Genomic DNA, 24,177 nt, shown 5'->3' with positions numbered 1-24,177 from the left:
GTATATATATATATATATGTATATATATGTATATATATATATATATATGTATATATATATATATATGTATATATATATATATATATGTGTGTATGTATGTGTGTGTGTATATATATGTATTTTTTATCCTTTCGGATAAACACTCCAAACAGCCTACCCGCCACTCGGAGGCGTCCGCATGGTGCTAAAGCACATCTTTGCCTAGTTTTGTATCACATTCCAATGATAAAACTGGGAGGGTGTCCCCCCCTTCCACAGTGAAAGTTGCGCCTGTCCTTAAGTATCCAGTACAATGATTTGCCAAGAGATGGAGCATCTGCTAAGAGACAAACAAGTAAATGTGTAACAGTTCTAATGAAGGTATATAGTTTGATGATGGTTATATAATGGGTGTGTGCCCATGAGCAATGTTTAAGTGATACAAGTGTGAAACATTGTGACATTATTTTGTTTCTATGTTTTGCAGTTCCCCTGAGAAAAGGCACAGAAACGGTGTACAGTGAGGTCCAGAACTCCCCAACAGGTGAGTCCAACACCCTGTAAATATGGATTACATTTCTAAAGTTCTTTAAACTAGGTCTCAAAAAACACTTGACGTTGCATGGAGCTAATTCAACCCATCCACCACCAATGAGTAAAAGGAGGTGGAAGGTGATGTATTCATTATTGAATCCAGAACTGCCGGACCAGCGTGGTCTGTATGAAGGTGACTATTTCCTCTTGCTGCTAGCAGGAAGTTCCTGTTTTTAGAACGTGATCCAAGTTGAATTTGTTAGTGAAGCAGTCCATGAGAAAATGTACCGTTATTAACCCAAATTTAACATAAAACATGTACCATACCTTTTGTTTGTAACTCTCCCATTGCTGGTGAATTGGTGAGTGTTTTGGATAAGGGTGGATGTTTAGGAAGAGGGCAGGGACTGCACTTGTTGCTTTCTGGCATAGTTATACCCCTGTTGTGGTAAAACAATGGGCCCTGCTTCAAGGGAACCAATGAGTCAGCAACTAGGCCTGGTCATCATAACTGTCAAATTAGTCATTATGATGAAAACATTCAGAGAATATTACATTATTATTCAATGACCTCAGAATGTGGTCAATTCAATGGTTCAAATGAGAGGAAAGGGAGGGTGATATGCACATCCTGAACTTGAGAATACTGGTGCTGGGCTAAAAAAGAATACACATAAAGGAATGAGAGGCCCTTTAACGCACTGGGGAGTAGTAATAGTTATCTCATTCCTTTATCAAATGAAAGAGTACACACACAGAGACGCAGGTCATACAGTATAATGTCATCTCTGTAATGGACTAGTGGTTGTCCTTCCTCCCTGATCCTGTGTCTTGTTTTCCAGGTGCACCTGGTAACCATTATGACTATGTAAGTACAGCTTGGGTCTCAGTGTCTTACGTTTTACTGGCTGTGACTGTGAGGCACAGTGAAAGCTAACACACTCAGTAACCACAACTGACCTTTCCTCCAGCCGACAAAAAGAGTGAGAAGTGACAGAATCAAGGCCACAGGGCACACCTTCCCCTACTTCCCTCCTTCCCTCTCTCCCACTTTCCCTCCTCCTTCCCTCTCCAACCAGCCCCAGTCACTCTGTGGGCTGAGGCTCTTGGATAGTAGTAATTTCACTGTGCAGGAGAGGGAAGCTGCGGTCAGAGTTTCCAGACAAGAACAAAGGGAATTTGGGCTGGGGCTTCCTTCCTTATCGCCCAGTGAGATCAGCAGCCAAAGGTCCAGTCAAATTGTACCTCCATGCACAGCTCAACCTCAACCGCCACACTGTCCTCCTCTGGTTCCTCACCAAGGCCCTTCAGTGGTTTACAGATGGATCATTACAGTCCACACTGTTTGCCCTTACTTGGAGCTGAGGAACTAAGGCTGGGTTATCTGTTTAGAGGGGAATTTGACATAATGAGTCTAGTCAGGATGTGACATGATGGTCTAAACTTACGACAGTTAATTCACTCCTTGATGGAAAAGGAGGAGCAGCCAAGGTTGTGGTGAGGTGGTTTTAATGATAAAGGAATTTCATTGTGTGTTTTTGAATGTGTGCAGCTGCCCCTGGAGAATATTGTTTTGTATTCTGTGAAGCCTTGGTGAAATACAGTGTAGTATTCTGTGAGGAACACAGTTGTTGATGGATTTTCACCTGCCTTGAGAGAATCCGATTGTGTTAAAATGGGATGTGTGATGGTATAGAGTGGTGCTGTCACAGTTTTAATTTTGGGTTGCGTTATGGTGTTGACTTGTCTGTGTGTGATGGTGTTGAAGTTAGATACAGTGTTGACTTTCGTTGTGACAGTGTTGACATAATTGACAGTGTTGAGCAGGACAGTGTGTCAATATTCAGTGGGATCTCTGTTGTCTCAGCAGGGTTCAGTGGAGTACGCCGATCTCAACGGTGACCAACCGGAGGTCAACCAGGCCCTGCTGGAGGTAAATCACCAGGACAACAATGACCTCCCAGTGCCTGTGGAGTAAAGGTTACCTCTGATCCCTCGCGACCCCTTACACTAGGACCACAAACTAAATTATCCCTACCTCTGCCCCCGACCCTAACCACACTCCTTATTTCCATATCGTTATTTTATTTTGTACATTTTCCCGATAAGGGAAATTGTTGATTCATGTAAGCTGTAAATATTTTGCATAATTTTATAGCCAAATAAAATCACAAATCCTAATTAGGACTTACTGTATAGTTCTGACATTCCTTGTAGACTTTCGCCTTTATATCATGACTCATAACCACAGAGGGTGGTCCAGAGTTCAGTTAGCCTGGCCCCTCCCTCAACCGCTGTGTAAGGTTTACATTCAGTTCCCTTTGATCTCCTAAATGGACAGCATGACCGTTACCCTCTGTCATGATGGCAAAAAAAATGTCACTAGACTGGGTCCACACCCAAACCAGGGCACACTCCAGTAGGGCCATCCCTGAATCACACTATGGAAATAGCTATGGAAAAAAATAGTGAATGTAAACAGAGGAGCTGCCCATCTCCAGCTGCTCAGCCTGATGGTATATGATGTCTGTGATGTCACATCCTGCCAGGCTGTGTCCAAATGTGTCAAGTTGGGGGGACTAAAGTGTCAGGTTTGAAGTGACTGAGACATGCTGTATTGTACATGGTTTTAAATTACATTCTTACTGTTTACTGCAGTTACTGTTTTAGTAAGATCACACACAAAATGATCCCAGTAATGTCAAGGTAATGTTAAAACATTTAAAAAATATATTTATTATCTTTCTAAACTTTGAGTATCGCATATATATTGCGGTGTGTTATGCAATACGTTAAATTAACAGACAATGGTTACAATGGTCCTGTAAATTACAACACCATTGTAACCAGTATCTAGCGTAGTGGTCTATCATTATTGTAATATTCAGTATGGCCAGTAGAGAGCAGCATCCTCTTAAAAATACTGACGTTTGTACAAGAATGTTGCTGCTGCCTTATCTTCCACACAGACGTTCGCTGTGGGGAGTTATTGGTGTGTAGATTCCGCCATCTTGTGACTAAAAGTCGAATGTTTCACTTAGTTTCTAATCATAAGAGCCCATATCTACACGTGACTCAGCTTAGTATGGCTGATCTAGGATGTCCATAATGTTATTCGCTATGATTGAAAAGGATAAACTAATCCTAGATCAGCCAGCACTCCTACTCTGAGACACATTTGAAATACGGATCCTGACTCTGTTTTTGTTTATTTTGGAGAAGAGAATCCTATTCCCCAAACATATAAAAATGTATAAAGTAACCCTAAAAGGTACAAACTACAAATAGTTTGGTCGTTTTTGTGAAAATATAATATATGTAGGCCTATGTCATCTTAAACTTGGAGCACTTGCAGAGTAACTCTGTCTTCTTAGAAACAGATAAGACACCTTAAAAACACGTTGTTACAACTTTGTGACATCTTTGTAGCCCTCCCTCCACTGAGTTTTGCTTCCTCGAGTACGGTGCATAATGTCTTTCCTGCATTGTTTATGAACATGTCAGCTAACACCGAGACATACTCATCAATGTCATGAAATCATCTCTCGTAGGCCTCCTGTAGCTCAGTTGGTAGAGCATGGCGCTTGCAACGCCAGGGTTGTGGGTTCGATTCCCACGGGGGGCACTCACTAACTGTAAGTCGCTCTGGATAAGAGCGTCTGCAAAATGACTAAAATGTTTTTTTAAATGTCGTAGTCTTGACAACAGAACCAAAGTCAATTATCTATCTAAATTGTAATTTCCTCTCTTTGATAACCTCAAGGCCACTGGGGAACTGCAATGGCAGCATTGGCATGGCAACCACAAATAAACCCTCTTCGATCTAAGGTCTATTTACATAATGTCCCCAGTTCTCTCTCTCTCTCTCGGTCATCGTGGTCAGAAGCCTGTTAAAGACTAATTAAAGGACATTACCAGAATGGCCATAACATCGATTGAGTGCTTTGATAGTTGACCTTTGTTAATGTAATCATGACGCTGCGCTTTTGGATGAATAAATTCGGTTAATTTGTGCGCACCTCCTGACATTATCTTTCACATCTAAAATGGGAAGTTGAACAATGTGTTTTGCTGGATCAGACAATATGAGAGTAGCCTATAATATGATAATAATATAACTGTTATGTAGCCCAATAGCATTGTTTTATAGCTCAAACATAATTGTATCATTGGCCTAATGAAATGGCAGGGGACAGGGTAACTTAGAACAGTTACAGTGCTCAAACACCCTTCTATTTGCATATCGTTCGCAAATTGACTTTCAGATAAAATAGAACAATAGATAAACACCCTGCCACCCTTAACACCCAATACTATTGTTTCTGCCCTGCAGGCATTGAGATTGCTGTTAAAACTGGTGTGTGGTGAATGAGTGTGGAGAGAAACCTGTATTTGTTTTGTCTAGCATTACAGAGTAGCCTACTTAGTACTTACAGTATATTTGCATTAGTGGAAGTAGATTAGACTGACTGTGCGGAAACAGGGCGGAAAAGAATGAACTAACATGACAGTAGTCAAGATGATGTGGACAAACCAAGTGTGAGCAGAGCAACTGTCAAATCAGTTTGTCAGCCAATAGTGTGAAGGATTAGGTGACTGTGAGAAGAGCTGGCGCCCTTTAATGCAATGTCAGTCATGGCACCTACTAGTGTTTGCACATATGCAGAAAAGTTGTGAATTTGTGTTGTATCTGTCTTTGTTTGGAAGGAAAACACATCTACGTTAACGGCATTACGGTGCCAAAAATGTAAGAATCGTATTATCTGAAATTAAGCAAGGGAATGCAATTAATCAGCCTATGAGGTACTGTGACTAATAGACAGGTGTGAATTACACATCATGCTTCCATGCACGTTATTTCTTTGAAAAGTCAATGAAAAGTAAGTATGGTCACCTGGGTTCAAAATAGCATTGGGGGCAATAGCAATGAATGCAAGAACTAAACATTGGCTGAAACCTGTTTGAAACAAGTTTTCCCTGTCTTCCCTATCCCAAAGGGCAGAGCAAGAATACCAGTTTGTCAGTGGTATGCCGGCAGTTAGATTGTTTGCACGTCCTTATCTAGTCTATTTCCATTTATTAAGCTCAACTGTTAAAATGGACTTTGTGTAAGCTTTATTTGCCCTAAGGCATCTTTATTAAATAATAATGAAAATGCACAGTTTATGACTGACTCGGTCGTAGAGTATGTATGTCATCAATGTTTCATTATTGACCAATACTGTGACTAGCTAATTGTGCACTCAAGGACAATACATAGCCAATGGCTGCAGAGGTTATGTTAGTAATCACCAGCACACTGTTACAATCATGCATTAAAGATCACAAGACAGAATCTTGTCTATTGGGAAATAGTCATGACAACTGGTTATTCAACTTATTCAGTGCATGGTCAGCATAATGATAACCCTGAATAGGAAAAAATGAAAGGGGACGATCATTTCAACTGCTTTGCATATAGATATGACTACAATGTGCGGTAGTATAATTATGATGTGTGCTGATGGCTCCTTATTTGGGATGAGCTAGCTCCTTTGACCTCTGGCAAGTATTACCATTAGCCTAATCATTGCAGACTTTGTACTTCCTGAACACGTCACACAACACTTACTCATACCAGGTTATTATGGCCAGCAATGTTGTAATGAATTAAATTCAACTCAACACTGTCAGTTTAGGGAACGTCAATTTCATGAATTGAAAATAATTCTGTATGACAATAATGAAAATGTTTCTAATTCATGCATGGTGTTTTCATTCAATTGTTTAAACCTGACATTTGAGTGTGTGGTGTGATATTATGCAATACAGTATACAATTTGGTAAAAAATAATATATTATTATATTGTTTACAATTACATTATAGTAAACTAGCATAAAACATGTTATACAATATGTTATACTGTCATTGTAAACATTTTTCATAGACTTCAAATCAAAGTTTATTGATCATGTCCACAGATTTGCAGATGTTATAGCAGGTGCAGCGAAATGCTTTTGATTCTAGCTCCAACAGAGAAGTAATACATAGCAATAAAAAATTATACACACAATCACACATAATCCAGAAAAAAATAAAAAATAAAGACAGAGCAATGTCAGAGACCAGAATATATATATATATATATACATATAATGGTGTGTGTATAGACAATATGGACAGGATGTAAACAGAAACGGATCTTGGTATTGACCCTGTACATAGCTTCTTACTTTCTCGTGTTCTTATATCCTATTTTTCTCTTGTGTTTTTGTTCTACCTTTATGTTATTTTATGTTATTTTGGTAACACTTTCCTTGACACCCAGCGTCATAACACATGACATGGTCATATTCATGTCATAATATGTCATAACAGCTGACATAACTTGTCATAACCTGTCATAATATGTTCATAAAACTGTCATGACCCAGAAATGTACACCTGTTTTGACATATATTGTGTTATTTTATGGCTGGTTATGACACCTACATAAGAGTGTCAAAACCCACATTTATTCAAATGTGTTTTTTTCTCCTTTTGTTTGAAAGTTTATTCTTAAGTACTTTGATGTCGTTGTAATGAATTCTTTACACTTTATAACATTGTTATGAAGCATTATGACCATCCTGTGTCACTTTACTTGGACTAATATAATTCACTTTATGACACTGTCAAGAAGCATTATGACCATCATAATCATATAAGGCAGATAGGCCTATCACGTACATGCCCTTACAGTGAGGGAAAAAAGTATTTGATCCCCTGCTGATTTAGTACGTTTGCCCACTGACAAAGACATGATCAGTCTATAATTTTAATGGTAGGTTTATTTGAACAGTGAGAGACAGAATAACAACAAAATAATCCAGAAAAACGCATGTCAAAAATGTTATAAATTGATTTGCATTTTAATGAGGGAAATAAGTATTTGACCCCTCTGCAAAACATGACTTAGTACTTGGTGGCAAAACCCTTGTTGGCAATCACAGAGGTCAGATGTTTCTTGTAGTTGGCCACCAGGTTTGCACACATCTAAGGAGGGATTTTGTCCCACTCCTCTTTGCAGATCTTCTCCAAGTCATTAAGGTTTCGAGGCTGACGTTTGGCAACTCGAACCTTCAGCTCCCTCCACAGATTTTCTATGGGATTAAGGTCTGGAGACTGGCTAGGCCACTCCAGGACCTTAATGTGCTTCTTCTTGTGCCACTCCTTTGTTGCCTTGGCCGTGTGTTTTGGGTCATTGTCATGCTGGAATACCCCTCCACGACCCATTTTCAATGCCCTGGCTGAGGGAAGGAGGTTCTCACCCAAGATTTGACGGTACATGGCCCCATCCATCGTCCCTTTGATGCAGTGAAGTTGTCTTGTCCCCTTAGCAGAAAAACACCCCCAAAGCATAAAGTTTCCACCTCCATGTTTGACGGTGGGGATGGTGTTCTTGGGGTCATAGGCAGCATTCCTCCTCCTCCAAACACGGCGAGTTGAGTTGATGCCAAAGAGCTCGATTTTGGTCTCATCTGACCACAACACTTTCACCCAGTTCTCCTCTGAATCATTCAGACGTTCATTGGCAAACTTCAGACAGGCCTGTATATATGCTTTCTTGAGCAGGGGGACCTTGCGGGGGCGCTGCAGGATTTAAGTCCTTCACGGCGTAGTGTGTTACCAATTGTTTTCTTGGTGACTATGGTCCCAGCTGCCTTGAGATCATTGACAAGATCCTCCTGTGTAGTTCTGGGCTGACTCCTCACCGTTCTCATGATCATTGCAACTCCACGAGGTGAGATCTTGCATGGAGCCCCAGGCTGAGGGAGATTGACAGTTATTTTGTGTTTCTTCCATTTGCGAATAATCGCACCAACTGTTGTCACCTTCTCACCAAGCTGCTTGGCGATGGTCTTGTAGCCCATTCCAGCCTTGTGTAGGTCTACAATCTTGTCCCTGACATCCTTGGAGAGCTCTTTGGTCTTGGCCATGGTGGAGAGTTTGGAATCTGATTGATTAATTGCTTCTGTGGACAGGCGTCTTTTATACAGGTAACAAACTGAGATTAGGAGCACTCCCTTTAAGAGTGTGCTCCTAATCTCAGCTCGTTACCTGTATAAAAGACACCTGGGAGCCAGAAATCTTTCTGATTGAGAGGGGGTCAAATACTTATTTCCTTCATTAAAATGCAAATCAATTTATAACATTTTTGACATGCGTTTTTCTGGATTATTTTGTTGTTATTCTGTGTCTCACTGTTCAAATAAACCTACCATTAAAATTATAGACTGATCATTTCTTTGTCAGTGGGCAAACGTAGAAAATCAGCAGGGGATCAAATACTTTTTTCCCTCACTGTATGTCAGTCATCAGTCAAAAAGAGGGTGTCTTGTCCTGCTCCTGAAATCTGCTCCTGCATTCATCCCAGTCATCAGCAACAGAGCATTGGGGTAGGTGCATGTCTGACATCAATGTATTTACATTTTAGTCATTTAGCAGACGCGGTTACTGGCACAACGCTCTTAACCACTTAACCACTAATCTACCTGCCGCCCCCGTAATTACAATGACAATTTAATATGGCCAATTGCAGAACATTTTATATAACATAAACATACTGTTGACAAGTAGGCTATGGTGTAATGGAATGTTTTGCCTTGTGTGGTAGGTTTTGAGACACTTATGTAGGTGTCATAACCAACTATAAAATAACACGTCACAACAGGTCTAAATATATGTCATGACAGTGTTATGACCTTATTATGACAAGTTATGTAATCTATTATGACATATTATGACATGGTTATGACCGTGTCATAATGTGTTATGACGCTGGGTGTCAAGTATAGTGTTACCGTTATAGTGCTACATTATATTGATTACTGCAATGTTGGGTTTGGAGCTTGCAAGAAAGGCATTTCACTGTACTTGTGCACGTGACATTGAAACTTGAAAAGGTGTGTACAGCAGTAGTTATATAGGATGAGCTATGACTAGAATACAGTATATACACTGTGGCCAGTTTATTAGGTACACCCATCTAGTACCGAGTCGGACCCCCCTTTGCCTCCAGAACAGCCTGAATTCTATGGGGCATGGAAACGTTGCTCAATTGGTATCAAGGGACCTAACGTGTGCCAGGAAACATTCCCCACACCATTACACCACTGCCAACAGCCTGTACCGTTGACACCAGGCAGGATGAGGTCATAGACTCATGCTGCTTACGCCAAATCCTGACTGCTGTCAGCATGACGCAACAGGAACCTGGACCATGCGACGTTTTTCCACGCCTCAATTTACCAGTGTTGGTTGGTAATCGCGTGCCCACTTCAGCCGCTTCTTCTTGTTTGTAGCTGATAGAAGTGGAACCCGGTGTGGTCGTTTGCTGCAATAACCCATCCGTGACAAGGATTGATGAGTTGTGCGTTCCGAGATGCCGTTCTGCACCCCATTGTTGTACTGCGCCGTTATTTGCCTGTTTGTGGCCCCCTGTAATTTGCGCCATTCTCCTTTGACCTCTCTCATCAATTAGCTGTTTTTGCCCATAGCACTGCCGCTCACTGGATGTTTTTTGTTTGTCGCATCATTCTCGGTAAACCCTAGACACTGTCGTGCATGAAAAGCCCAGGAGGCCTGAGGTTTCTGAGATACTGCAACCGGCGCGCCTGGCACCGACGATCATATCACGCTCAAAGTCACTTAGGTCACTAGTTTTGCTAGTGCCCACCGAACAGTAACTGTATGCCTGTCTGCCTGCTTTATATAGCAAGCCATGGCCACGTGACTTGCTGTCTGTAGGAGCGAACCATTTTCGTGAACGGGCTGGTGTACCTAGAAAAAACTGCCCACCGAGTATGCATATAGACTTGGCTACAAACTTGGGGTTATCTCTTATTTTTCAGCTAATCAAGTGTGTAGTTATGGGTTATCGTAGAAGACTTTACTGACGGCAGTACATTTGTTTTTACTTTAGATGTTTGGAGTTCGCTCGTCAATAGCTCTCTGACGGAAGGTCCTAGGATGATGAGTGATATATCTAGAATCAGATGACGGTAGAGAGAAAGGTACACCCTTTCTTTTTACCGATAGTCGAACTCTTCCCTTAACAGAGCCGGAAAGGAGGGAATATGCTGTTTTCTGGCACGCAGGTGGTTTAGGGACCGTCGTAAAATTGCAATAACGGTGATTGCATGTAAGCAAAAATATGTTTTTGCATTCCAGTTCAGGAGGGTAAGCCCTATATGAAGACTACACACACTGCGTAGGGCCTCCAGTTGCTTTTTTATTAGTTACCTCTAACTACTAAGGGTGCTATATTTGATCAATTTACAAGGATACTTTTCAAAAGTTTCCTATCCGGGTGAAATGGAGATGTAAAACCACATAATGTGAAGTCACTGACCCCCCTCATCCATGCTACATTTTTAAATAAAAAAGAAACCTTATTTACATAAGTATTCAGGCCCTTTGCTATGAGACTCGAAATTGAGCTCAGGTGTATCCTGTTTCCATTGATTATCCTTGATGTTTCTACAACTTGATTGGAGTCCAGCTGTGGTAAATTCAGTTGATTGGACATGATTTGGAAAGGCACACACCTGTCTATATAAGGTCCCACAGTTGACAGTGCATGTCAGAGCAAAAACGAAGCCATGAGGTCGAAGGAATTGTCCGTAGAGCTACGAGACAGGATTGTGTCGAGGCACAGATCTGGGGAAGGGTACCAACAAATTTCTGCATCATTGAAGGTCCCCAAGAACACAGTGGCCTCCATCATTCTTAAATGTAAGAAGTTTGGAACCACCAACACTCTTCCTAGAGCTGGCCGCCCGGCCCAACTGGGCAATCGGGGGAGAAGGGCCTTGGTCAGGGAGGTGACCAAGAACCCGATGGTCACTCTGACAGAGCTCTAGAGTTCCTTTGTGGAGAAGGGAGAACCTTCCAGAAGGACAACCATCTCTGCAGCACTCCACCAATCAGGCTTTTATGGTAGAGTGGCCAGACGGAAGCCACTCCTCAGTAAAAGGCACATGACAGCCCGCTTGGAGTTTGCCAAAAGGCACCTAAAGACTCTCAGACCATGAGAAACAAGATTCTCTGGTCTGATGAAACCAAGATTGAACTCTTTGGCCTGAATGCCAAGCGTTGCGTCTGGAGGAAACCTGGCACCATCCCTACGGTGAAGCATGGTGGTGGCAGAATCATGCTGTGGGGATGTTTTTCAGCGGCAGGGACTGGGAGACTAGTCAGGATTGAGGCAAAGATGAACGGAGCAAAGTACAGAGATTCTTGATGAAAACCTGCTCCAGAGCACTCAGTACCTCAGACTGGGGCAAAGGTTCACCTTCCAACAGGACAACGACCCTAAGCACACAGCCAAGACAACACAGGAGTGGCTTCAGGCTCTGAATGTCCTTGAGTGGCCCAGCCAGAGTCCGGACTTGAACCCGATCTAACATCTCTGGAGAGACCTGAAAATGGCTGTGCAACAACGCTCCCCATCCAACCTGACAGAGCTTGAGAGGTTCTGCAGAGAAGAATTGGAGGAACTCACCAAATACAGGTGTGCCAAGCTTGTAGTGTGAAACCCAAGAAGTCTCAAGGCTGTAATCACTGCCAAAGGTGCTTCAACAAAGTACTGAGTAAAGTGTCTGAATACTTATGTAGTTGTAATATTTCCGTTTTTTACTTGTAATAAATGTGAGAAAAAAAATGTCACCTGTTTTTGCTTTGTCATTATGGGGTATTGTGTTGAGATTGATGAGGGAAAAAAAAGTATTTAATCAATTTTAGAATAAACCTGTAACCTAACAAAATGTGGACAAAGTAAAGGGGTCTGAATACTTTCCGAAGGCACTGTATACATCTAAAAGTACTTGAGGTTAGGTCTCTGACCTCCCTCGTCCATCGTAGGCTATTTAATTTAATTGTTTTATTTAACTGATTTTGCATGAATATTTCCTGTTATTTGCAGTGTCTACAGACAAGTGCGGTGGGTTCCTTGACCTCTCTTATCAAAGGCACACCTTTTATTTATTTTTAATTCCTAATCTTTTTCTACAAATACACTGTACTCTACACTGAGCCTTTTTATAAAATGATTTATGAGATTGGAGAACACATTGGGAGGGATCTTAGACCTTTCTTCCATACAGAATCTTTCTAGATCCTTGATATCCGTCGTCTGCGTGTATGGACTGCCCTCTTCAATTCAAACCACAGGAGACTGAGATGGCCATTGCAAAATATTGATTTTCTGGATTTTGATGTGTGCTTGGGGTTTTTGTCTTGCTGGAAGACCCACTTGCGGCCAGGTTTCAGGGACCAGAAGCTGATCTATGCTACTATGCCCATCAATGGGGCGCTGGCAAAGACCTCACCTCGTGCCTGCTCACCAATGGTCGTCAATGGGGAGAACAGAATTAGGTAGGTTTAGAATGACCTGTTCAAACTTCAACATAGTATATGTTTGTGTGTCAGATATCACCTATCCCTAACTGCCATTGGTAATAGAACATTGACTGTGTGTACTGTATGTGTTCACAGAAACATATATGGAGCCAGAACATGGAGACTTGCAAGATGATGTGATGAGGTCCAGACTGACAGACGGGCTTGATACTGATGTCTCTGAATAGCGAGAGAACTGGCACTCGGCATACACATTTTACTAGACACAACTTTTACTTGTATTTTCTTTTTTATTATAGAATGGAATGGTATCAGTCAATATGGGAAGGAAGAATGTATGAAAAATGTATGCACTCACTAACTGTAAGTCGCTCTGGATAAGAGCGTCTGCTAAATGACTAAAATGTAACATGTAAGAAACCCTGTGTATTCTGCATCAGGATCAGGGAATTACTGTTGTCTAGGGGACACCACACAGGAAGGTATGACCACTCTGACATGTTTGCCAAAGTAGCCCCATTACCACCCGACAAAATGCTGATAGGCACATTATCTGTATTGGCTGGGAATGACAATGAAAGGTGAAAGGTGCACATTGTTATATTAGCAGAACACTGCTTCTATGGTATTATGTAAAGCAGGCGTCAAACTCATTCCATGGAAGGCGGAGTGTCTGCGGGTTTTAGCTCCACCCTTGTACTTGTTTGATGAATTAAGGTAAGGAACTCCCCTCACCTGGTTGTCTAAGTCTTAATTGAAAGGAAAAAACTAAAACCTGCAGACACTGCCCTCTGTGGAATGAGTTTGACACCCCTGATGTAAAGGGTTGTTTATTCTACATGGACCTGTTACTACATTTGAAAGTTATCAAAACACTTAGTTTAGAATATTTACATAAATTCAGCAATTGCATTCTTCTCATATTACTCTGTAGGCTAATGACCTATTCAAATCTTCTTTCGGCATCTCACCATACATCTGCCTGTAGTTAGTTATTGAATTCAACCTGCAGGAGGTTTGTTTGTTGTGACTGAGTGGGGGAAAACAGCTGCGGGCAAGGTTCTGACAGATGGGTGTGTCTTGGTGGTACGAAGGACACACCCATGAAACACCCACATCAAACCACACCCCCAAGCCAACTCATGTTTTGCTTCTGTCATGACCAGGGATTTAGTGCTGCCGTAGTTTAGGGGTGCGGCGCTCCCTCCCATTTTTCATTTTGAGAATGCACAGAAAATGTATTCTGATCAATTCTACATAAAATGTTTTTACTTACCACAAAGATTCCAGGAAAATGATGGAATGAAAAACAAATTAAATATGTAGGCTATAGCAGCCTATAGGTAGGTAAATGGTGGTTTCTGCCTTGAATTTTCTCTCTCTGGTGGTGGTGCGAATTATGAATAACTGTAGGCCTGTGTGCAGAGGTCCAATAAATATATACAGTATATAGCACCCCTACTTCCTGCGGCTATGCACGGACCCAGAACAATATGTGACCACTTGGTTAGGGTGCTGTCCTTTCAGCACCACAATTCAAAGGGTGCTCAAATCGCTTATAATAACCCTCCTCAAGTTCTGTTGCCTTCTCCTAATAGTCCTACTCATCACTTATTATTATTATTATTATTAGAAATAGAAGATTATCACTCCTCACAATGGTGCTCATTTAGTTAGATCCAAGCTAAATCAATGTCTCGCAAGATCACATAATGATTAATAAGTATTTGGCATAACAGAACCAAATATAATAGCATATACTGTAGCATAGTAGGCCTATAATATGTTACACCAAAAACAACACCTCAGTCATTTCTTATCTGAAGCTGAATAGTCCCGTTTTTCCTCATGTGGCTAAAACTCAACAGCACGCTCTACTATGCAGGATAAATGCTTTGATTGAAACACAATAGGCCTACAAGAAAGGCTTATAGTTCAACACTATCTGCTTTAATTAGCTGATAAACATTAATTCAAGAAGATCTAAATGGATATTCCCATGAAACTGATTGAGATCTAATGATTGGCATGCAGTTTGGACATTTCACCGGTAACACGTAAATAATTATCCTTCATGATTGACAGTGATGTTGGCCTATTTTGAAATGAGGTATGCCTAACTTGGTGTTTGAGGGTATTAAAAATATAACATTTTCTTGAGATAATAGGCCTATGTGTGGTCATAGGCAGACGTTGCAATTGGAGGGTGCATTTTATGCCTATTCTCCAATGATATTCAATAGGCCACATCTGTCGATACAAACTTTGACGAAGTATGACGTCATATAAAAAACATTGCGCTCCTTCACCTAAAAAATACTGCTGGGGGAAAACGGCTGCGGGCAAGGTTCTGGAATGGCTTGTCCTGCACTTTGTAAAAACCCAGAGTGCATTGAGTGAATGTTGGATAAAGATATTGGTTCCTTTCTAAACTTGGCAATGTGAATGCAAAGAGGACTCGGACCACAAAATAGGTGAACTGGCAAAAGTGTTGAGTCCTCATTCAAAGGCAAGGGCAGTGTGTGTGAATACAAAGACATTAGTTATTTTGCTTGTTCTTTTTTTACCCCAGAGTTCACTTTAAAGAGGACTATGTATGTGAAAACACCCCTCTCTCCCAACATCTTCTCCAATCTCATTAAACATTTTAGAAAAAGGCTCAGTGTCGTTATCCTCACAAGGGTAGGGTGCTGGAGAATTGAAAACAGGTGTGTCAATAACTTTTATATTTGAGAATTTTGTTTATGAGACCAATTGTGTTTGTATAAAATAATATAATTTCCCCAATTGTTTTAGCATACACTAAACTCACCGGCCAGTTTATTAGGTATACCACCCTGTTCAAGAAAATGGATCGTTCCTACAGACAGTGAGTCACGTGGCCTCAAGGCATTCAGTTACTGTTCGATTGAACATTAGAATGGGCAAAACAAGTGACCTAAGCGACTTTGAGCGTGGTATCATCGTCGGTGCCAGGTGCACCGGGTCCAGTATCTCAGAAACGGCCGCCCTCTAGGGCTTTTCTCGCATGACAGTGTCTAGGGTTTACCGAGAATGGTACGACAAACCAAAAAACAACCAGTCATTGGCAATCTTGAGGGCGAAAACAGCTTGTTGATGAGAGGTCGAAGGAGAATGGCAAGAATCGTGCAACGTTGTTGCGTTGCTGCACAGCTTTTGTAAGGTGTGCGTTAGACAAGATGGCGTATTGAATAGAAAGCGGTACAAACCACCTCAAGATAAAAACATAATACTCAAAATCAGTAAGTTAGACTAAATATTAGCATTTCATATATGTGCAGTTAATAAAATTCAATCTGGATAAAAACACAAAACAAATCATAAGGCTAGAGAAATATATCGACAAATATTACAACAACACGCAACACCCAAACATGGCGGAAGATAAACGAGGAGAACCAATCTCCAAGAGAAAACGTGACTCGTCGACTGATACAGATGATATATGCTTTTCACCACTGGGTCTGGTAAGTGTGGAAAGCGACCTGTTGAAGTCGATAAATGACAAATTTGGCACACTAGAATTGGTCAGTAAGGACGTAAAAGAGTTGAAAGCGGGTCTTGAAATGAGTGACGAAAAAGCTGCGATAATGGAGAAAGAAACCAAAAAATTTAAAGTGACAGTAACTAAGATGGAAACGGACGTTAGGGAACTTAAAAAGGAGAACAACCTTCTGAGAGAAGCCTTACTAGACATCCAAACTAGATCGATGAGAGAAAATCGAGTACTTACGGGTATTCAGGAAAGGGAGGGAGAAATAACCGAGAATATTATGAAGGATTTCCTGCATACAGCGCTTCAAATCCCACTCAAGGCTGTTGATAAAATCCAACTCGAACGTGTACACCGTTTCGGACAAAGAGGACAGAAATATGATCGCCCAATCGTTGCCAAATTTTGCATTTTTTAAGGATTAAGCAATGGTTAAAAGCCTAGGTAAAAGACTCGCTGGCACGAAAATAGGCATGAATGATCAGTTCCCTAGGGAGATTGTAGAAAGGCGCAATGTTCTGTATCCAATCTTCAAGGAAAATAGATTAAAAGGGAAACGTGTTGCACTTGTAGTCGATAAACTGTATATTGACAACCAAATGTTCAGAGACACAAAGACTACTCCATGGCTATTCTAAAAGTTGTAATAGAGGAGTTGAATAATGGAACACCCAATACTAGCAATGATAGGGATTGTAATATTAAAGAACATTTATAGTAAGTATAGTATTTTTAAAAAGGATAAAACGATATAACAAGAAAAGATAACAAGCAGAATAATATATCTTCAAATACAACTAATTAGCTTTTTGGCGGGCAATTGTTGTTTTGGCGGACGGTTGTTGTGGTTGGTCCTGTGTTCTCCCTGGCGTCCTTTCCCCCTTGCGGCAGGTGTGGGATTCGGGTGCGTTTGCGCACTCGGCCCATTTCCTCCGCAGTCAACCATGTGGAGTGCATTTTTGTGTTTGGAAGGGTGCGGCGTTAAGTGAGTGAGAGGGGAAATGGTTGCATATCCCAGAGCCGACGGGTGTCTATGAGCAGGGGTAGTGAGAGAGAGCTTTCAATTTTGTGTAGATGAGGGATATACATTTTTAAATATAGTATACATCTAATCTAATTTTGTATTGTCCTATCATGATGGAAAGATCCCCAACCCTATATCCTGGACATCCACCTGAGTGACCCATACACCAAAGAGAAGTTCCCATCTGTATTATGGACCTGCTGTGAGTATGCAGCCTAAACAGAGAAATAAATGCGGTCAGAGACCTACTTGAGCAGCACCGCCCCCTCAAGATTCTGAGCCTGCCTGGCAGGGTTGGTCCTACAAAGCCAGAGCCCCCTGATGGGAGAGCATTATATACAAGGAAATTCTCAAAGCTGCTAATGAGAACCTTGACGACCTTGTACCTAGCCGGTGGGGATTCCGGTGGGGTACCCCCACCCAGGTAGTGGCAGTGCTGGCAACACTGGCTGCAGTAACCCATGGGGAGGGGGTCACACTCGGACAATCAGAGAGGGGGTTTATCATTGTGGCACAAAATAATCAAAGGTCTGACTGCACAGAGATGATTGGGGAAAATGGTTACAACGGGGGACCAGAGTGTTTGTGTCTCATGTGAAGAGGGTGGATCTGATCTCCATCACCTAGGACTTGACATAGATTAAATAGATTAATCAAATCTCACATTGTTGTCAATTTCTGCTCAATCTTGCATGCTTTCTCAATCAGCTGTAACTGTATGTGCACTCGTAAATCAGGTCCTTTCTTGAGTTGGGCTCTGGGATGTAACAACCGTTGAGCATCTGATTTTATGGTTGATTGTGGAGGAAAGGGGTTGAGTGTGTTGGAGTATGTGCGTGTGTGTTTGTCCTGCATCTGTTGTGGGGGGGGGTGGGGATGTTGGGGGGAGTATGGGATGGACCACGGTAGTTGTTTGCTAGGATAATAAGTGCTTGTCAATAAATTAAATGTAATACAATGGCAATCCGGGTTATATGTTAAAATCCTACGCATGAACTGCCAACATTATTACGCATATTAATTGATAATGACGGAAAATAAGATATGCAAGATATTTGAATAGATATATATTTTTTAATAGTTATATATATATATATATATATATATATATATATATATATATATGAGGTGACAGCATTGGAAATGCTTTTGGCGGTTAATCTGCTTCTGTTTTGTGGGTGGCACTGTGTGCTGTTTTCGATGGATGGGTCCTGGCCTCTCGGGCCCTAGGGATCCGGAGGGACGTGGGTGGGATGCCGATCACTGGGATGACGGCTCAGCTTGGGATGGGGAGGGGCTTTAGCGGGGGAATTAGTGGAGAACAATTGAAGGGTTACTTAGTAGCAATGCAAATATCACGGTACAGCTATATGGACACTCAATCATTACGGTATTTTTTATTGGTAAATTTACAAACATATATAATGATAAATAGACTTGAAACTTGTATCTCATTATGGTGTATGGTGAAATAAGTATAGCCAGTTATAATTGTAATGGCTTAGCTGATAATAACAAAAGAAGAACAATATTTACATGGCTCAAAGAGAAGGAATATAATATCTATTGTTTACAGGAAACTCATTCAACAATTCTAGATGAAGTTGCATGGATAAAGGAATAGGGGGGCGAAATATACTTCTCCCATGGGCAAAGAAATTCAAAAGGGGTGATGATATTAATTAATAGTAATTTCGATCCGAATGTGCAAATTGTCCAAATAGATATGCAAGGTAGATGGATTATTTTAAATATGTTATTGGACCATAAACAGATATGGCTCATTAACCTTTACGGACCAAATAATGATGATCCACACTTCTTTGACAATATATATAATAAATTATCAACCCTGCAAGCAATTCAAGACAATATTATTATGGTGGGGGATTATAATACTGTTTTAAATAGCTCAATGGACCGTAAAGGAAATCACACCACAAACAATCACCCACATGCTCTTAAGGAAATTGTGAATGTCATGGATACATTAGAACTAGTAGATATATGGAGGCTTAAATATCCTGATCTAGTGAGATATACATGGCGGAGACTCAATCAAGCTAGTCATCTTGACTTCTTTCTTATCTCATTCTCATTGGCACCAAAAGTTTAAAAAGTGTTGATAGGGGACAGAATGCGGTCGGACCATCATATAATTGGCATATACATTACTCTTACTGAATTTCCACGTGGGCGAGGATATTGGAAATTTAATCAAAGCCTATTGGATGATAATTTATTTTTAACTAGGACAAAGGAATTTATAACTTACTTTTTCGGACATAACATAGGTACAGCAAATCCCCTTATTGTATGGGACACCTTTAAATGTGCCTTTAGAGGCCATGCAATTCAGTACTCATCTCGAAAACAAAAGCAATTTAGGTCAAAAGAGTTTATACTAACAAAGGAAATAGAAAGTCTAACAGAACAGATAGATGGCAATAAAAACTGTAACATAGAGGCAGAATAAATTAGAGGAAAAACAAAAAGAAATGGAGAAACTTATTCAAGAAAGATCAAGTGTAGTATATTATAAAAATAAACAAACTGGATGGAATATGGGGAAAAATGCACCAAATTATTTGTTAATCTTCAACATGCTACCAAAAAGAATGTAATGAAACTGGTTACAATTGACGGAGTCACCCATGATTGACCAAATTATATTTTGAAGGAGGAAACAAAGTACTTTAAGCATATGTTTTCGTTTCAGTCGCCTCCATCTCCTCTAACTGAAGCTAATTGTAGAGATTTTTTTTCTATTGATAATGTAAAATTAACAGCCATACAGAAAGACTCATGTGAAGGTGAAATTACAGAGGAGGAACTTCTGGATGCAATTAAAGACTTTAAGTCCGGGAAAACTCCAGGGTTGGATGGCATACCAGTCGAGGTATACCAAACCTTTTTTGATATACTAAGAGGACCGTTATTAGCATGTTTTAACCACTCCTATGTAAATGGTAGATTATCTGACACTCAAGAAGAAGGTCTGATCTCATTATTACTGAAACAGGATACAAGTGGAAAATATAAAGATCCAGTCCATTTAAAAAATTGGAGGCCCCTTACACTTCAGTGTTGTGATGCAAAAATTCTAGCAAAATGTATAGCGCATAGAATTAAAAAGGTATTGTCGGATATTATTCATTCTAATCAGACAGGTTTTTTACATGGAAGATACATTGGAGATTAATATAAGGCAAGTATTGGAAACAATAGAACACTATAAAAAATGTTATAAATTTATTTGCATTTTAATGAGGGAAATAAGTATTTGACCCCCTCTCAATCAGAAAGATTTCTGGCTCCCAGGTGTCTTTTATACAGGTAACGAGCTGAGATCAGGAGCACACTCTTAAAGGGAGTGCTCCTAATCTCAGCTTGTTACCTGTATAAAAGACACCTGTCCACAGAAGCAATCAATCAATCAGATTCCAAACTCTCCACCATGGCCAAGACCAAAGAGCTCTCCAAGGATGTCAGGGACAAGATTGTAGACCTACACAAGGCTGGAATGGGCTACAAGACCATCGCCAAGCAGCTTGGTGAGAAGGTGACAACAGTTGGTGCGATTATTCGCATATGGAAGAAACACAAAAGACCTGTCAATCTCCCTCGGCCTGGGGCTCCATGCAAGATCTCACCTCGTGGAGTTGCAATGATCATGAGAACGGTGAGGAATCAGTCCAGAACTACACGGGATGATCTTGTCAATGATCTCAAGGCAGCTGGGACCATAGTCACCAAGAAAACAATTGGTAACACACTACGCCGTGAAGGACTGAAATCCTGCAGCGCCCGCAAAATCCCCCTGCTCAAGAAAGCACATATATAGGGCTGTCTGAAGTTTGCCACAATGAACATCTGAATGTTTCAGAGGAGAACTGGGTGAAACTGTTGTGGTCAGATGAGACCAAAATCGAGCTCATTGGCATCAACTCAACTCGCCGTGTTTGGAGGAGGAGGAATGCTGCCTATAACCCCAAGAACACCATCCCCACCGTCAAACATGGAGGTGGAAACATTATGCTTTGGGGGTGTTTTTCTGCTAAGGGGACAGGACAACTTCACCGCATCAAAGGGACGATGGACGGAGCCATGTACCGTCAAATCTTGGGTGAGAACCTCCTTCCCTCAGCCAGGGCATTGAAAATGGGTTGTGGATGGGTATTCCAGCATGACAATGACCCAAAACACATGGCCAAGGCAACAAAGGAGTGGCTCAAGAAGAAGCACATTAAGGTCCTGGAGTGGCCTAGCCAGTCTCCAGACCTTAATCCCATAGAAAATCTGTGGAGGGAGCTGAATGTTCGAGTTGCCAAACGTCAGGCTCGAAACCTTAATGACTTGGAGAAGTTCTGCAAAGAGGAGTGGAACAAAATCCCTCCTGAGATGTGTGCAAACCTGGTGGCCAACTACAAGAAACATCTGACCTCTGTGATTGCCATCAAGGGTTTTGCCACCAAGTACTAAGTCATGTTTTGCAGAGGGGTCAAATACTTATTTCCCTCATTAAAATGCAAATCAATTTATAACATTTTTGACATGCGTTTTTCTGTCTCTCACTGTTCAAATAAACCTACCAGTAAAATGATAGACTGATCATGTCTTTGTCAGTGGGCAAACGTACAAAATCAGCAGGGGATCAAATACTTTTTTCCCTCACTGTATATAAATGCCTGGAGCATTTCAATTTTGGAGAATCTCTTATAAAATTGGTTAAAATCATGTATAGTAACACTAGGTGTAAAATAGTAAATAATGGCTATTTCTCAGAAAGTTTTAAACTGTCAAGAGGAGTGAAACAAGGTTGTCCACTATTGGCATATCTATTTATTGTGGCCATCAAGATGGTAGCTATTAAAATCAGATCCAACAATAATATCAGGGGATTAGAAATCCAGGGCTTAAAAACAAAGGTGTCATTGTACGCTGAGGATTCATGTTTTCTTTTTAAATCCACAACTAGAATCCCCCCACAGCCTCATAGAGGATCTAGATACATTTTCTAACCGCTCTGGATTACAACCAAATTATGACAAATTTACTATATTATGTATTGGATCACTAAAAAATAACAATTTTACATTACCATGTACAGTGGGGAGAAAAAGTATTTAGTCAGCCACCAATTGTGCAAGTTCTCCCACTTAAAAATATGAGAGAGGCCTGTAATTTTCATCATAGGTACACGTCAACTATGACAGACAAAATGAGAAAAAAAATCCAGAAAATCACATTGTAGGATTTTTAATGAATTTATTTACAAATTATGGTGGAAAATAAGTATTTGGTCAATAACAAAAGTTTCTCAATACTTTGTTATATACCCTTTGTTGGCAATGACACAGATCAAACGTTTTCTGTAAGTCTTCAAGGTTTTCACACACTGTTGCTGGTATTTTGGCCCATTCCTCCATGCAGATCTCCTCTAGAGCAGTGATGTTTTGGGGCTGTCGCTGGGCAACACGGACTTTCAACTCCCTCCAAAGATTTTCTATGGGGTTGAGATCTGGAGACTGGCTAGGCCACTCCAGGACCTTGAAATGCTTCTTACGAAGCCACTCCTTCGTTGTCCGGGCGGTGTGTTTGGGATCATTGTCATGCTGAAAGACCCAGCCACATTTCATCTTCAATGCCCTTGCTGATGGAAGGAGGTTTTCACTCAAAATCTCACGATACATGGCCCCATTCATTCTTTCCTTTACACGGATCAGTCGTCCTGGTCCCTTTGCAGAAAAACAGCCCCAAAGCATGATGTTTCCACCCCCATGCTTCACAGTAGGTATGGTGTTCTTTGGATGCAACTCAGCATTCTTTGTCCTGCAAACACGACGAGTTGAGTTTTGACCAAAAAGTTCTATTTTGGTTTCATCTGACCATATGACATTCTCCCAATCCTCTTCGGGATCATCCAAATGCACTCTAGCAAACTTCAGACGGACCTGGACATGTACTGGCTTAAGCAGGGGGACACGTCTGGCACTGCAGGATTTGAGTCCCTGGCGGCGTAGTGTGTTACTGATGGTAGGCTTTGTTACTTTGGTCCCAGCTCTCTGCAGGTCATTCACTAGGTCCCCCCGTGTGGTTCTGGGATTTTTGCTCACCGTTCTTGTGATCATTTTGACCCCACGGGGTGAGATCTTGCGTGGAGCCCCAGATCGAGGGAGATTATCAGTGGTCTTGTATGTCTTCCATTTCCTAATAATTGCTCCCACAGTTGATTTCTTCAAACCAAGCTGCTTACCTATTGCAGATTCAGTCTTCCCAGCCTGGTGCAGTTCTACAATTTTGTTTCTGGTGTCCTTTGACAGCTCTTTGGTCTTGGCCATAGTGGAGTTTGGAGTTTGACTGTTTGAGGTTGTGGACAGGTGTCTTTTATACTGATAACAAGTTCAAACAGGTGCCATTAATACAGGTAACGAGTGGAGGACAGAGGAGCCTCTTAAAGAAGAAGTTACAGGTCTGTGAGAGCCAGAAATCTTGCTTGTTTGTAGGTGACCAAATACTTATTTTCCACCATAATTTGCAAATAAATTCATTAAAAATCCTACAATGTGATTTTCTGAAAAACAAAATCTCAATTTGTCTGTCATAGTTGACGTGTACCTATTAGGAAAATTACAGGCCTCTCATCTTTTTAAGTGGGAGAACTTGCACAATTGGTGGCTGACTAAATACTTTTTTTCCCCACTGTAGGTTGTAGGTTGGGAGCTTTTGTGAAAGAGCACAGTT

At 41.0% G+C, this 24,177-nt stretch overlaps 1 protein-coding gene across 1 annotated transcript in view; it reads left to right on the top strand.

Moving 5' to 3' along the window:
* Nucleotides 1-2,557, top strand: part of LOC311130873 (platelet endothelial cell adhesion molecule-like) — a 20,293-nt gene extending 17,736 nt beyond the window's left edge. Inside the window, exons 15-17 of the mRNA XM_084163680.1 lie at nucleotides 467-523; nucleotides 1,356-1,381; nucleotides 2,381-2,557. Of these exons, the coding sequence (XP_084019806.1) occupies nucleotides 467-523; nucleotides 1,356-1,381; nucleotides 2,381-2,491 (194 nt within the window). The 3' untranslated portion in view covers nucleotides 2,492-2,557. The remainder of the gene's footprint in view (nucleotides 1-466; nucleotides 524-1,355; nucleotides 1,382-2,380) is intronic.
* The last annotated feature ends 21,620 nt before the right edge of the window (nucleotides 2,558-24,177 follow it).

The sequence above is a fragment of the Coregonus lavaretus genome (genome assembly GCF_964263955.1).
Source record: "Coregonus lavaretus genome assembly, chromosome: 6".
NCBI lineage: Eukaryota > Metazoa > Chordata > Actinopteri > Salmoniformes > Salmonidae > Coregonus > Coregonus lavaretus.
This window is presented reverse-complemented; position numbering and strand designations above follow the sequence as displayed.